Raw genomic sequence first — 14,566 nt, 5'->3', positions numbered from 1 at the left:
GGGTTCATCACCCAGTGGCCATAACTTCATGCTCTCTGTAGCCTGAGATGAACAGGCAGTTAGTCAGACTTCCGATATGATCACTGCTAAAACCTTCAGACATTCCTGGGCTTCAGTGTTCAGCAGAACAAAATTGGACTAACAGGTCTAATAATAGTATTTCTTCAAGGTAAAGTATTATGCCTGCCTACTGATTGTTATTTGGATTTTTAAAACTTACAGCAAGTATACCTGACCATCTCATCATGTCTACTGAAGCTGAAACTACTACTATCAACACCCAGCCTGAGCAACAGGCTCCACCAAAAGCACAACCTTCAAAGAAAGAAAAAAAGAAAGGTAAGAAATGCTTACGTCTTAACTCCCTTCTCTAGTCAGTGTCCTTAATCTTTTGCACTAAAAATCTAAAACTAAGATCACTCTCACAACACAGTTAAGGTAACATCAAGGTTTCAAGCTGACTGGAAGACTGAGTAAATAAGCTAGTAAAATAAATCTAACCAGAAGGTAGGCTTTTAGCTTGAAAGGTTTTTTCCTAGCTTTAAGTTTTAAACTCTCACTTCCATGTTAAATGACTCTTTTGAACCTGACAAATACACTAAAAGCCTGGGGAAGTGAAAGCCTCTTAAAGAGATGACCAGACCCAGGACCATCCAGGTAGCTGTCAGTCTGAACCTCAACTTGTTTCCTCCCCTTCCTCTACAAAGGAAGTGATGTGCTGGACACAGATACAGATTCTAGTCCAGAGAAGCTAGAAAACTTATTTAATGAGAATCATTGTAGATCAGAGGAATAGATTTTTTTTTAATACATTGGGTCATGTAAATATAAATACCTCATACAGAAATACATACCTAGGTATACACTTGGAGTATGTTGAGCATACAGAGAAGAATAGCAAGCAGTTCTGAGAAGTAGCAGGAACAGCAAAAACAGCAAATTAGCTAAAATCCCACATGATTACAGGGATGGGTGTACCAGGACTTGTTGTGGAAATGATGGTGCTGATAGGAAGCTCTAGCACAGAAACTAGGAGATTCTTGCACACCAAAGAGATTGGATTACACCAGAGCTAGAGGCTGACATCTGAAAGGCTTATTGAACATCTTGTATGGCTATGGGAAGTACTATTTCTGCTTGGTGTTTTTTGCTTAGCACTTATATGTATTTGGCTGTTGCCTATAAATATTTCAGTCTTTTATGTGACAAACAATTGTTCTGAAGTCCCCAAATATTAAGCACTGGGCTATACTCTTTGAACTGAGGTCAAATTCTGCAAGAGCATTGTGACCTTAGAGGACTAACTATCTTGCAGTGCACACAGTACTAGAAAGGCTAAGGGTTGTTAGTCAGCTATACTCAAGTGTCAAATTTTAATATGTACTTGTATGGTATTCCTTAAAAGGATCTCAAAGCCACAACATAGACATTTCTCTCTTAAAAATAAAAAACAGACTTTTCTCTGTCTCCAGGGCCAGAAAAGACAGATGAATCTCTCTTGGCCAGATTCAAAGGTGATGGTGTAAAATACAAAGCCAAACTGATTGGCATTGATGATGTTCCAGAGGCAAGAGGAGACAAAATGAGTCAGGATTCAATGATGAAGTTGAAGGTAAGGGCTTCAGTTGGCATGTAAGAACCAACTTCTGGGTAGCCTTCAAAAAGCAAATGGTCATTTTGGCACAACTTCAAATGCAGCTTAATGGTGACATAGTAATAACAGCACCATCCTAGATGGATGTTACTTCTAAAGCTGTAATGCCTTGCTCAAAGGACTGTTTCTCTAACAGCTTGGGAATGCTCCTTTGGGTCTCCTGTAGGCATTCAGTATGGATGCTAATAGAATGAACTTGATCACAAAGAGTGAACTTGAGTTTTGGGTGGGGAAGGGGGAACTCTGTGCAATTTAACACTGACCTCAAAGCACAAGTTGTCATCCTGTGGCAATAGTAACACCAAGAGATACAGATAAGACAAAGCATAAATGAGACCCTGCAGCAACAAAGATTACTTCTGGAGTGCTGAACACTCGCATAGCCTCAATCAGGCCAGGAAAGCTGGTAAAGATGCTGCTACTGCAGCAGTTTTGTGAACTAAGATAAAGAATTGTAGAGCTCAAAAACACTTACACAGGAAACACAATCTAGTTCTGAGGTCAGGCATATGTTGCAAGAGGAGTGCTGCTCTAACTTACAGTTGCATAGGAATAACTAGATTAGTACTAGTACAGTCATAGCCATGGGGTCATGAGGAATGTAAGGAAACAAGTTAAAGCTCAATCTAACAGAAGTCTTGTCAATACTTGGATATTTGTCCTCTTTTAGGGAATAGCAGTGGCAGCTCGTTCCCAGGGTCAACACAAACAGAAGATCTGGGTGAACATCTCCCTCTCTGGTATCAAGATAATAGATGAGAAAACTGGGGTAAGATATTACTTATTCTCTTAATGTGATCCTTAAAGCAACTGAGTTACTTGGAAGTTAGACAAATCTGAACTAGATTCTTTAAATTCATGCCACCCTTCCATATACAAAAATTGGCTTGGGAAATGGGTTGTAATGCTGAAGCTACCTGCCAGAAAGATAGCTACATTGTGTTGTGGTTAGTCAAAAGCTGATAAATCTGAGTCTTGAACTGAAACCTTCTAAGTCTCAATCATTCTAACTAGAGAGGAGAGCAGCTATTCTGTCTCCAGCAATTTAAACCAATAGTTATTAAAACCAATAGTTGGGTTTTTTGTTCCCCAATTCTAGGTCATAGAGCATGAGCATCCAGTGAACAAAATCTCCTTTATTGCTCGGGATGTAACAGACAATCGTGCCTTTGGCTATATTTGTGGAGGAGAAGGCCAGCACCAATTTTTTGCCATCAAAACAGCACAACAGGTATGGATCAGACACCTTTTTCCACTTGCTATGAGTAATGCTATTGTGTAAACACTTAACTTGTGATAGGGTGTAGTGTTTTGTTGGTAGCTGTATGGGGGAATACCAGCACTAAGGGATAGCTCTTCCCCTAGAAGAAGGCAGTAGGGATTGCCTGTATCGTCAGTGGCTTTGCTGTTCAGTTTTGCTGTAGTCCAGCGTAAAAACACTCAAGTTGCCTTGATTACTATGACTAACCTTGCTTAACATGTCCATGCATCTTAAAAGTTGTGAGATGAACAGAGCTGTTATCATGGGCTTTCCTGTACAGTGACCTCTTACTGTCAGTGAGAATGCTAATTTTTGAGTCAAATAGCCAGAGCTTCATTTGGAATTAACAGGAATGATGTTAGAACTCCACTACTGTAGTTCTCATAACACTTTATCTTGTGCAGCAGTGAAAATAGACTTACTCAATTGTGATAGTATTTGTGGGACCAGTGAACGGCAGGTCTGGTCTTCCTAGAGTTACTTCTGGAAGGGATTCTGATCCTTCTGTGATAAGTTCCCCCATGCAGAAATCCTGTACACAGGGCTTGTCTCTGAAGAGAATTTGTACATAAACAGTATTGGAAACAAGCTACTTGAAAATACTACTGAGCTTTATGCAGATTCCTAAATGACCGGAACTTAAGTTGGATATTTATCAGCTTGTCACTATAATGTCTTCATAATAGTCACTATAACGACTCGATGAGCCAAAACTTCAGTTAGTAATTTCTTCATATACATCCCTGCCTGCCCTCCTGGAGAAGCTGTTGGCAGCTTCAGACCCACTACAGGTGGGACTGAGGGGCTCCTTGTTGGAGCATGTTACTACTTTAGTAACAGCTGTAACACCTTCTCCTAAGCCTGTTTTATTAGTTTATCGGAGTCCTGTGTTGTACTGGCTTCACTGGAATTGTAGACTAAGTACAAAAGCCTTCTGTGTGTGCTCGGAGTGTAGTCTGTTCTCTCAGAGCTTTTCACCATGTGGTGCTTGCCAGCCTATAGGCTTAGCCAAGCTGTAGGCAGCTCTTGACTTCCTGCTAGTTGTTTTTAACATAATATTTGTCTAGCTGAGAAGTAAGGACTTCTGAAGCTCTAGACTGCTGCAGCTGTACTGTTTGTCCAAGTTGATAACTCTTGAGATGGCTTCTCCTGCAGCTGCATGCCTAAAACCCTTAATTAGGAGAGCATGATGCTCAGATGTACACAGTGAGATCTGTTCATCAGATTCTCTGCTTCAGCCAAAGGTAGTGGCTGAACTGGAGCACTTGTCCTACTCTAGACACTGACACAGCTGCTATGACTCAAGCAAAAGTTCCAAATCAATATAGCTGAACCTGCCACCATCTCAGCAACCACTCAAAGCATTCTCACTAATGGGTGTGCAGGGAATGCAATGCCTTTCTAATTAATACTAAACTCTCATCCTGGTACAGTTACCACTTAAAGCTGGTGTCTGCTCTACACATCTGAGGTGATGATAATCTTACCTTATGCTTGCCTTGCTGATTTACTATTTGCATCCAGTTTAAAATAAATAGAGTATTAGCTATAGAGGCTTTCTGCAGGTTCAGTGTTGGAGTTGGTAGAAAACAGATGGATGGAAAATGTTTTTCCTCTCATAACATTACCAGAGAGCTTGGACAAACTTTGCACTTTTGAGGAAATATGATTAGGACTTGCCATGCACTTATGAAATTTTGCGCTACAGGCTTTTTAGCAAAAACATAGCAGGCTTAGCACAAATACAGATACTTTCTCTGTGGAGTTAACAATTCTAAGCTAGTTGTGCCCCATTACCCTTGGATTCTGCATAAGCTCTCTTGTGTGGAGACCAGACAGTCCTTTAAACTCTTTCTTTTCCTGTTATCTCAACCTTACTGTTGCACCATTTAGGAAAGTTTGGCTTGCTGCTCCATGGACTTCTACTGAAGCAAGTTGAAGTAGTACATGGCCTAAAATCTACATTCTTTTTTCAGGCTGAGCCTCTAGTTGTTGATCTTAAGGACCTCTTCCAACTAATATATAATATGAAGAAGAAGGAGGAAGAAGAATGCAAGAAAAAGGCAAGTAAAACTTCAGGAACTGTGTTAGTCTGCATAGAAATAAAGCTTGCTTCAGCTTTGGCTTCACTTTTGAAGACTTGTAAGACTTGACACTGAGGTCTGTCTAAATCCGGGATCACTTGAAGCTGTTGGTTGCTAGTTGTACCAGCAATTTGATTACCTCCTAGATCTAGTAAGCTCTCCAAAGTGAGAGGCTTTGGATATTTCTACATGGTGCCTAGGTACTAAAAGCCTTCTTTTCTTCTTTAGAGTGAAGAAGCAAGTAAGACTCAGGTAAGTCACTCCAACTGAGCCCTACTCAATTAGGTGCTGCTGCTGCACAACTAGCTTTGACTTTCTTTACACTGCCAGCATTATGGAAGTAATATCAGATGCCCAATTACATTGAAATGGGAGTAAAAGGGCCTACAGAACAAAGTAGTGATCTCCCTCATATTTTCTCTTTCCATCACTTGCTCTTTGAAGCCTGCAAGTCCTTTGCTTAAGGCAAGTTTTGATATTCCAATTATTGCTGACACTGTTATCTATCTATTGCAGAATGGTAGTGAAGCACTACCTGCTGATCAAGCTGACAAAACAAAACTGGTAGGTTAAATTTTAGAGCTTTATGCTGATGCCATTAAGAAGCTCATAAATTACTGCTTCCACATTGTGTGGGAAACGCAGTATTTATAGATGTATTTACGCTAGATCTGCATAATGCTTGATTCTTGCTCTTGCAAGAACTCTAACGCATACCAATTCTTTCTATCTCTCTGACTTTAAGGGAGTTGACCAGACGGACTTGTTTGGGGATATGTCAACACCACCTGATATGAGCAGTCCCACAGTAAGTAGAATCTAGCTTAGCTGTCATGGTCCTTGCTTTGAGATCTAACTTAGTCCTAGTAATAAGATCTGTATTTACATTTAGTCATGGTTTCTGGTTTCACTGAGACATCTGTCTAGCTATCATCAGTGTATTATATAATAGTATATTAGTCTATAGTAGCATCTACTTACTAACTAGAGTAGCTAATGTCATTCTTATCCAGCAGAGTTCACTTGAAACTCTGTGACATACAATCCTGTATTGTTGTAGAATCAGAATGGTTTGAGTTGGAAGGGACCTTAAATATAATCTAGTTCCACCCCCTGTCATGGGCAGAGACACCTTTCACTAAGTCAGGTTGTTCAGCCCCATCCAACCTGGCTTTGGGGATGGGGCATCCACAGCCTCTCTGGGCAACATGTTCCAGTGCTCACCACTCTCACAGTAAAGAAATTTTTTTCTGAATATTTAATCTAAATCTACCCTCTTTCAGTTTAAAATTATTACCCCTTGCCCTATTACATTCTCTGATAGAGTCACTCCCCATCTTTCCTGTTGGGCCTCTTTAAGTAAGTACTGCAAGGCTGCTGTAAAATCTCCCCAGAGCCTTCTCTTTATGCTAAATAATCCCAACTGTCTCAGCCTGTCCTCATAGAGGTGCTCCAGCCCTCTGATCATCTTCATAGCCCTCTGGACCATAGCCCTCGGGTCCATGCCTGTCTTATGCTGGGGGCCCCAGAGCTGATATCTAGGCAGGGTCTCACAAGAGCAGAGTAGAGGGGTAGAATCACGTCCCTCAACCTGCTGGCCACGCTGCTTTGGATGCAGCCCAGGATGTGACTGGCTTTCTGGACTGTGAGTACACATTGCTGGCTCATTCAGTTTTCCATCCACCAGTACTCCCAAGTGCTTATCCACAGGGCTGCTCTTGATCCACTCATTGCTCAGCCTGTGTCCATGTCTGGGATTGCACTTGTTGTTGTTGAACTTCATGAGCCTTGCACGGGCCCACCTCTCCAGTCAGATGTCTTAGAAACATGTACTAGCAGTACATGCCTCTGCTGTTACCAGAGCTATTACTGAGATGCTCTTAAAGACCTTTAAATCTGAAGCTCATTTTATGGACAAGTGAATCCTTAAGTCAGTCCCTAAGAGTAGACTTCTGGCCATCCTAGTTGAGTAGCCCTAGCTCAAGATGTGGCCTAACTCCACAAAAGTGTGCATAAACCTTGTCACAGCTCAGTATGACACCAAAAATCCTACTAGTTTATTCTGGCACTATAAGTCACCATCTGCCATGATACAATTGGTGTTGTCAATCCAGCTATTGCCCAAGTCTTACCCTTCTACTGCCTGCTTGGTGGAAAGGTAACATGTTAACATCTTCCACCAGCAAATAGCGCTCTAATCTCAGTCTGAAGCTGAGACTGCAACTTGATGTCACACTAAGGCAGTATGATTTCACAACTTATCAAAACAAAGGACTAGAAATCAAACGGGTTCTTGACTCAAGTGAAACCATAGGTGTAACTAGTGCTTAATGACTCTACAGTGTCTAGGCTGTAGAATAAGCATCTGATATTTAACTAAGGGATCTTAAAACAGGTGCTTTTAACATTGAGTTTCTGACACTAAGTAGTAGCTATGATTTGACCACAGCAGTGCTTGCCTTAATGGCTTATAAAATGAAACTTTAGTGCAACTTCATTGTGACACTGAATACTTATTAGTATAATGTATTGGATACTAGGATCTCTCCTTTCGCAGCTGTTTTCCTTGAGCTTGTGTACTATGCAGCAAGTCCTACATAAAACTAACTTTATTTTTCTTTCTGAACAAATAGGAAGCTAAAGAGATTCTGTTAGTGGATCTAAATTCTGAAATTGAGACCAAACAGACTTTTACAAAAGAGGACCTCTTCTTGAATGGCATCACAACCTCTCTTCCACAACCAAAGCCACAGCCACCCTTCTTGTCTGAGAGTTCTTTCTCTACCAATCTCAGCTTCTTTCCCACACCTAATCCAGACCCTTTCAGTGATGATCCTTTCGCACAGCCGGACCAATCTGCACTGCCTTCATTTGATTCTCTAAAATCTGCTGATCAGAAGAAGGAAAGTCTGAGTACCTTGACACCGGTGGGTAATGGTGCTTCAAATGGTGATATTGACTACTTTGGTAAACAGTTTGACCAGATTTCTAATAGAACTGGCAAACGAGAAGCACTAACAAGCCAGTGGCCACTTGAGAGTAAGTCGCCTGCAGCAAGAACTCCAAATGGGGTACCAGAGAGAGAACAGAATGGCTTTCTTGAAGCTCTGTCAAACCAGTTTGTGGAAGGTCCTTCCAAAGGAGTATCTCTGCAGAATGGAGTAAAGCTGGATTCTGAAAGCAATATCCAGCTTATGTCACATGAGTCTATAACAATTAGCCCACCACCACAAAGTACCAAGCCAGGAAGAGGAAGGAGGTCTGTCAAGGTGAACAATGCTCAAGTAATTAATGGTGATATGCATGCGCTTACTTAGAGAAGCTGGGTGAAAGAAGCTTTTCTTCCTTCATACTGTGTAACTGACTACACAGCACATCTAATTCTCTTCTACCTGCTATGTTTACTCTAACCTCTCTGTAGCCATATTACATTTTAACATTCAGGAATGCTTCATAGTAGCTATGGTCACTAAATTGTATACTTTCTTCCTTAATGCTGCCATACTTCTGTAAAGGTCTGGTAAGTATGCTGCTATGTATATTGACATTTGATATAGTGCCAGAACCTTTTATGGTAGTTGTATGGCCATCTGACTTTGGTCTCACAACAATGAGGTACTAGCTTACAGGACCCTATGTAGTGTCTCAGTACCTGCCTAATGAGGGCAATCTCAATGACTTGCCTGATTAGACACAGGGTGGCTCTGGGACAGCTGCATTTGTGTTGGACTCAAATGATGCAAAACTCTGTTGCTGCCTGGAGACTGAGCAGGAATGTTTAGAGGGGTGGAGGGCAGAGGGAAGCCCATTATGATAGCAAATAATTCAGTCACTTAAGTCTTATTCTTCTGCTGTTGACTTATGACTGCTATATATTATACCCACTTAATGCCTAGCATCTCAGTAGGCATGAACAAAATGGTGAAGTCTGAAACTCTTATGCTTGGTCTTTAAAGGATAGATCAAAGCTCTCTGCTCTAGCTGAAATAAAAGCTTGTAGATCTGGACTAGGGAGTCTTGATCATGCTAGCATGTATTCTGCCATGCCATCTCATGAAGGTTTCTTCTTTTTAGACTGCATCGAATGACTTCTTTGGCCCAGACTTCTTTGTGCCGACTACAGAGAGCCTTAGCTTGACGTCAGTGGCACAAACAGGACCTGTGCCAACTAGTCCACTGGACCTCTTCAAAACAACTCCTACGACAGCATCTCCATTGGCTGGTCTAGGTTAGTTCACAAAGTGAAGCTCTTGCTCCAGTCTAAGCATATATTAGAGATATCTAGGATGTATGCTAACACCAAAACAGGGGTTCTAGGTTTTTTTTACTTCATGTGTAGTGCCGTGTCCTTTAATTCATGTGCTGTCTGCCCTAAACTAAGTTTTTTGCTTAAACTTTGACAGCGTATTGCTGCTTTAGGTACACAAGGTTCAAGTGAGCCAAGCACAACTTTGGGGGCTTGGATATCACTGCTGCAAAGTCTTAGTTACTTTTGTATAAATTTTATATGGCAAATGCATCTACCACTTCTGTGCTAAGACTAAGTACGTTCCTCCTTCTGTTACATTGACCTCAATTCTGTTCTTCCAGGACTGGAGCAAATTTAAAAATGCTAACACCTTTCTCTCCCCTGAAAATGACTGGATTTTTAAGTGCAAATCAACATATTTTTGCAAACAGCACATGAAATATGTTTTGCTAGTACCCTCAGTGGAATTTATCCACTCCTGTTTGAGGTCTTAAGATCACTGAAGTGCAATCTTCCCCCCACAGGTGGCTTGCCAGTAACTTCATCACCATGGAGTGCACAGACACCTGCCTTCACTCAGGCTGCATCAGTCTTTCCTGGATCTATGATGCCTGCTCAGTCCACAGGGTTTACTCAATCACTTGCCTTTGGTACTCAAGCAGTGCCAAGCTGGAGCCAGGCTGCATCTTTTGGTCCAGTAGCTCCTCAGACCTCTGGGCTCTGGGCCCAGCCAGCACAAGTTCCATCTAATTCATGGGTGCAGCCACCCAGTGCTGTAAATCCCTTCCAGAGTAGTGTGTTCCCATCTTCAACACTACCTGCTCAGACGCCATCTGTACTGCCCTCAATGTCAACAACAACTAGCCCACCTCAGCCACCACCTAGAACTGCACCTCAGAAGGAGTTATCCAAGAAAGAGAGTGATGCTTTCATCGCTCTGGATCCACTTGGTGATAAAGAGATAAAGGATGTCAAGGAAATGTTCAAGGACTTCCAGCTGACAAAGCCACCTGCAGTACCAGCAAGGAGAGGAGAGCAGCAAAGCCTTTCAGGTACTTCTGGAGCTTTTAGTAGTACAGTAGGCATTTCTCAAAACAATACAGATCACAATGACATGGAAGCTAGCAAGCTGCCTGCCAAAATGACTAGTAAAGTCTTTGTTTTTCCTTCTGCTTAGAGAGCTGCTCAGGAGTTGGGATAACTGATCACTAGTCTTTTCTGATAGAACTAAAAACTTGATTTAATGGTTACTGAAACAGAGGCTTGTAGGACTGTCTTCCCTAATAATTTTACAGAATTGATCAATGTCAGTGGCCAAACACTGACACCTAGTGCTTAAACTATCTCACTAGAATGAGGTAAATTAGGTTTGTACAATGTTAGAAGTCCCATCTAGCTTAAGTGTAGTGAGGGACAAGCACAAGAGAAAACTGAGGTCACTCAAAGCAACTTCGATGTGGGGTTTTTGTGTATCTAATTAGATAAGCTTTGATGCTGCTACACAAGCAGTGCTGAGTACTTGTTAAAGCTAGTAAGTGATTATAGCAGTATGTCTCTTTTTCCTTAGAACCACCGAAGCCTGTTCCCCGACAAAGTGTGCTGCCAGCTGATGGCCTGTTTGAAAGTCAAGCTAAAACAGACCTTTTCAGTGCCCCATCTGTAAGTAGTAAAAAAACCCTCAAAAAACAACTAAAACAACAAAAACCACACCAACCTTTGTTTCTCCTTAACAGAATCATAGCATACCAGATTGAAAGGGACCTCAGATATATCTGGTCCAACCTTTCATGACAAAAGCATGTTCTAGACAAGATGGTCCAGCACCATGGCCAGATGAATCTTAAGTGTCCAATGTTGGGGAATCTACCACGTCCCTGGGGAGATTGTTCCAAGGGCTGATTTTTCTCTTTGTGAAAAATCTTCCTCTTGTGTCCAATCAAAATCTACCCAGGAGTAACTTGTACACATTACCCCTTGTATTTTCCACATGACTCCTTGTAAAAAAAGAGTCTCCATGGTTTTTTTGTAGCCACCCTTTAAATACTGGAACACAATGATAAGGTCTCCAGTAAGCTGCCTTTTCTGAAGGCTGAGCAAACACAGTGTTCTCAGCCTTTCCTCATACAGCAGGCTTCCCAGTCCTTTGATCATATCTGTGGCCCTTTTGGACCCTCTCCAGCCTGTCCACATCTTCACATAGTGGGGATCAAAACTGAACACATCATTCCAGGTGTGGCCTGACAAGCACTGAGTGGGATAATGACTTCTTTATCTGTGCTGGTGATGCCCTTGTTGATGCAGCCCAGCATGCTGTTGGCTTTCTTTGCCACAGCACCACACTGTTCACTCATATTGAGCGTGTATGTCCACTGGGATGCCCAGGTCCCTTTCCACAGAATTGTTCCCCAGCTGGGTGGATCCCAGCCTTTGCTGCACTCCTGGATTATATTCTCCCAGGTGCAAGACCTTCCACTTGTCCTTGTTGAACTTCATAAGGTTCTTGTTAGCCCACTCTTCCAGCCTATCCAGGTCGTCCTGCAGGGTGGCTCTGCATTCCAATGTGTCCACTTCCCCACTCAGTTTGGTGTCATCAGCAAACTTCACCAGGGTACCCTTGATCCCATCATCCAGATCACTTAGGAAGATATTAAACAGCATTGGGCCCAATATCGATCCCTGGGGGACCCCACTTGTGACAGGTTGCCAGTCTGAAAAGGAGATATTTACCAGCACCCTCTGGGTGCAGCCTGTCGGCCAGGTCCCCACCCACCACACAGACCACTGTCTGGGCTGTAACCTATCAGTTTTTCTAGGAGGAGACTGTGGGAAACCATATCAAAAGCCTTGGAGAAATCCAGGTAGACAGTGTCCATGGCTCATCCCACATCAGCTGAGCAGGTTACTTTGTCATAGAAGGTGATCGGGTTTGTCAAGAACAATTTGCCCTTGGTGAATCTGTGCTGCTTTTCCCAATCACATGCTTCATTTGACTTGTGATAGCTCCCAGGGTGTGACATTAGCCACCTTCTACTCTTATGGGATGCCACACTTCAGGGGTGCCTGTGTTTGAACACTGGCTTAGTTCTGGCTTTAGAGGCTGTCGAACAAATCTTCTTGCATGTCTGAGGCTAATATTTAATCTAACAGGACATTTCTTTCAAGAAAGCTAACAAAGTATGATTCTATTTGGCTTGGGTCCATAACCAGCTCCCCAGGCTGCAAGCACTAGCAGTAAATTCTTCAGTATTGGGAGCTTCTACAAAAGACTGTAGAATAACGTAGCTGCGGAAGTCTTCCACTTCTTTTATACTTACCTCTCTGGAGTAGACTGAGCAGTGTGTTCTGTGCAGCTCTTGCTGAACAAATGGGAGGCTCCCATGGTCAGTACCCCCTGGGGGAGGAAGTGACTTAACCATATCACTCCATTTGAGATACAGCAATTGAAGCCCTTGGTGGAAACTCTGGGTCAGCTTCAGAATGCTGACTTAAGACACCTAGCATTTGGCTAAAACAGACCTCATCATGACTATACTTGCTATTCTCCAAATGGGTGTTCAGTAAGCATACATGGCTTTTCTGAACAATGCCTTGCCTAAGACTAGCATAACTGCTAACACTGCTTTAAAGCCCTTTTTCTCTCTTTAAAGCAATACAATTAATGCATATTCAGCAAGGACTCTGCAGTATTCTTTCTAGAAGGTGTTTGGAACAGGAACTAGCGGATACAGCCATGCAGAGTAAATCTGCTGAAACTTGGAAATCCACTAACAGTTCATGTTGTCTTTTTTCCTTAGAAGGAATCTCAGAAACCACCTTCTGGTCTTTTTGGTGATCATTTTGGCAACCCATTTGCATAGATCAGGTAAGTCTTCCACTAATAGAAGACAACCTACTTCATTCTCTGAAATTGATACAGAAAACCTTTGGTAAAGAGCTGGCTAAAGACTACAGTAGCTTAACTGTAATGCTCCTCTGAAGTATGGCAAACAGTCCCTAGAAGAACACTTCTGCTAGAGTACCTCTACTCAGACTTCTACATAGCTACATTCTAGCTAAGCCTAGCCAGCTTCACTTCCTAGGAAATAAAGATTTTATTCTTCCATGTTCTTAAGTCCACAATAGATCTAGATTTCTTTTCCTTCAGGAAAGTTAATGTGTAAATGTGCTGCAAAACTCAGAGGGGCAGACTAAACTCCTTAAGATATATCTCTTTAGGAAAGTGTTAGTGCACAGTGCCCCATACAGCTTTCTGAAGTTCAGTCCCCTAAAGAAGTGTGGGTTTGTATGCTGGGTCAACTGGAGTAAAAACAGAACAAGGGCTGTTACGAGAGCCTTTGTTACTAGAAACTAATGTAACTCAAACTTTTTTACCATTTGAACATGAACTGTCAAACTACCAAACCTATTCCTCTGCCACAGCTCTAAATTTTCCCCTGAAATGTGGTCTGGCTTCTAACAGAAGACAAGTGTTGCTATTTATTGCTTTAGTTTTTGTTCTGAGTGGCTCTAAGCTAGTTTAAGCAATAAAGCTATAACTTATAGACATCCTAACCCTAAGTCCTTTTCATCATACTAGGCATAACCAGAAAAGGACAAATGGAATAACTGGACCTCTTCTCAACATGATTTTTCTACATGTCTTACTTTGCTGTCTGCCACTCTTGCTGCTGTTCCATGATGTCTGTAATCTAAAACATGTCCAGGTGGATTGAAACACGAACCCTCAAAGAACATGCTGTGAAGATGATAATTCAGGGCAAAGCAAATGGAGAGTTGGATTCATGGTGGAGACCCAAATTCAAATTGGTGGATGTTAACTTTACTTTAGTTCTTAGCAATCTTCCACAGAAGAGCTTAGCAATACTAAGTCATGTGTCTTGTAAACATGGTCACCACAGTTCCTCTTTCTGTAGCACTTACTGTCCTAAAATACAGGAACTGAATGTACCTGGGGAAGAAGTGTTGCTGTCATATAGGGGGATTGAATTAGTAGCTAAAACTCCACAACTTAAACTAGGTCAGTTGCCTGTTATCATAACAGCAGCTAGTTGTAAAGTTAAGTGGACACTACTTAATTCTAGTTGGTGACTGGGCATATGACTTGGTTTCTGAGCCACAAAGGTTTAAACTCTATATCGCGTGGGGGGGAATCCAATAATTGTCTAATTAACTAATGGTAAAAGTATCATTCTGCCATGAACATGTAAAGGGACTAACTGTGGGATCTGTAACAGAACTGCTGGGGTCCTGAGTACTATAGGTCTACACTGTAGGGTCAGATAAGCAGAAACACTTCTTGAAGAACATTGAGGTAGTCA

General features: G+C 41.9%; 1 protein-coding gene across 1 annotated transcript; it reads left to right on the top strand.

Annotated features, from left to right (window-relative positions):
- Positions 1–245: 245 nt before the first annotated feature.
- On the top strand, positions 246–13,105 carry DAB2 (DAB adaptor protein 2; the record flags this gene model as incomplete). Its single annotated transcript, XM_082012747.1, has 12 exons — positions 246–339; positions 1,473–1,612; positions 2,325–2,423; positions 2,754–2,885; positions 4,892–4,975; positions 5,516–5,563; positions 5,745–5,807; positions 7,633–8,268; positions 9,074–9,227; positions 9,773–10,300; positions 10,816–10,907; positions 13,043–13,105. 12 exons carry the CDS (start codon positions 246–248, stop codon positions 13,103–13,105), a joined length of 2,133 nt encoding a protein of 710 aa, XP_081868873.1.
- Positions 13,106–14,566: the final 1,461 nt, after the last annotated feature.

Source organism: Phaethon aethereus (genome assembly GCF_964289735.1).
Source record: "Phaethon aethereus genome assembly, chromosome: Z".
Classification (NCBI taxonomy): Eukaryota; Metazoa; Chordata; class Aves; order Phaethontiformes; family Phaethontidae; genus Phaethon; species Phaethon aethereus.
Note: the sequence above shows the minus strand (reverse complement) of the source record. Positions and strands in the feature narration are given on the sequence as shown.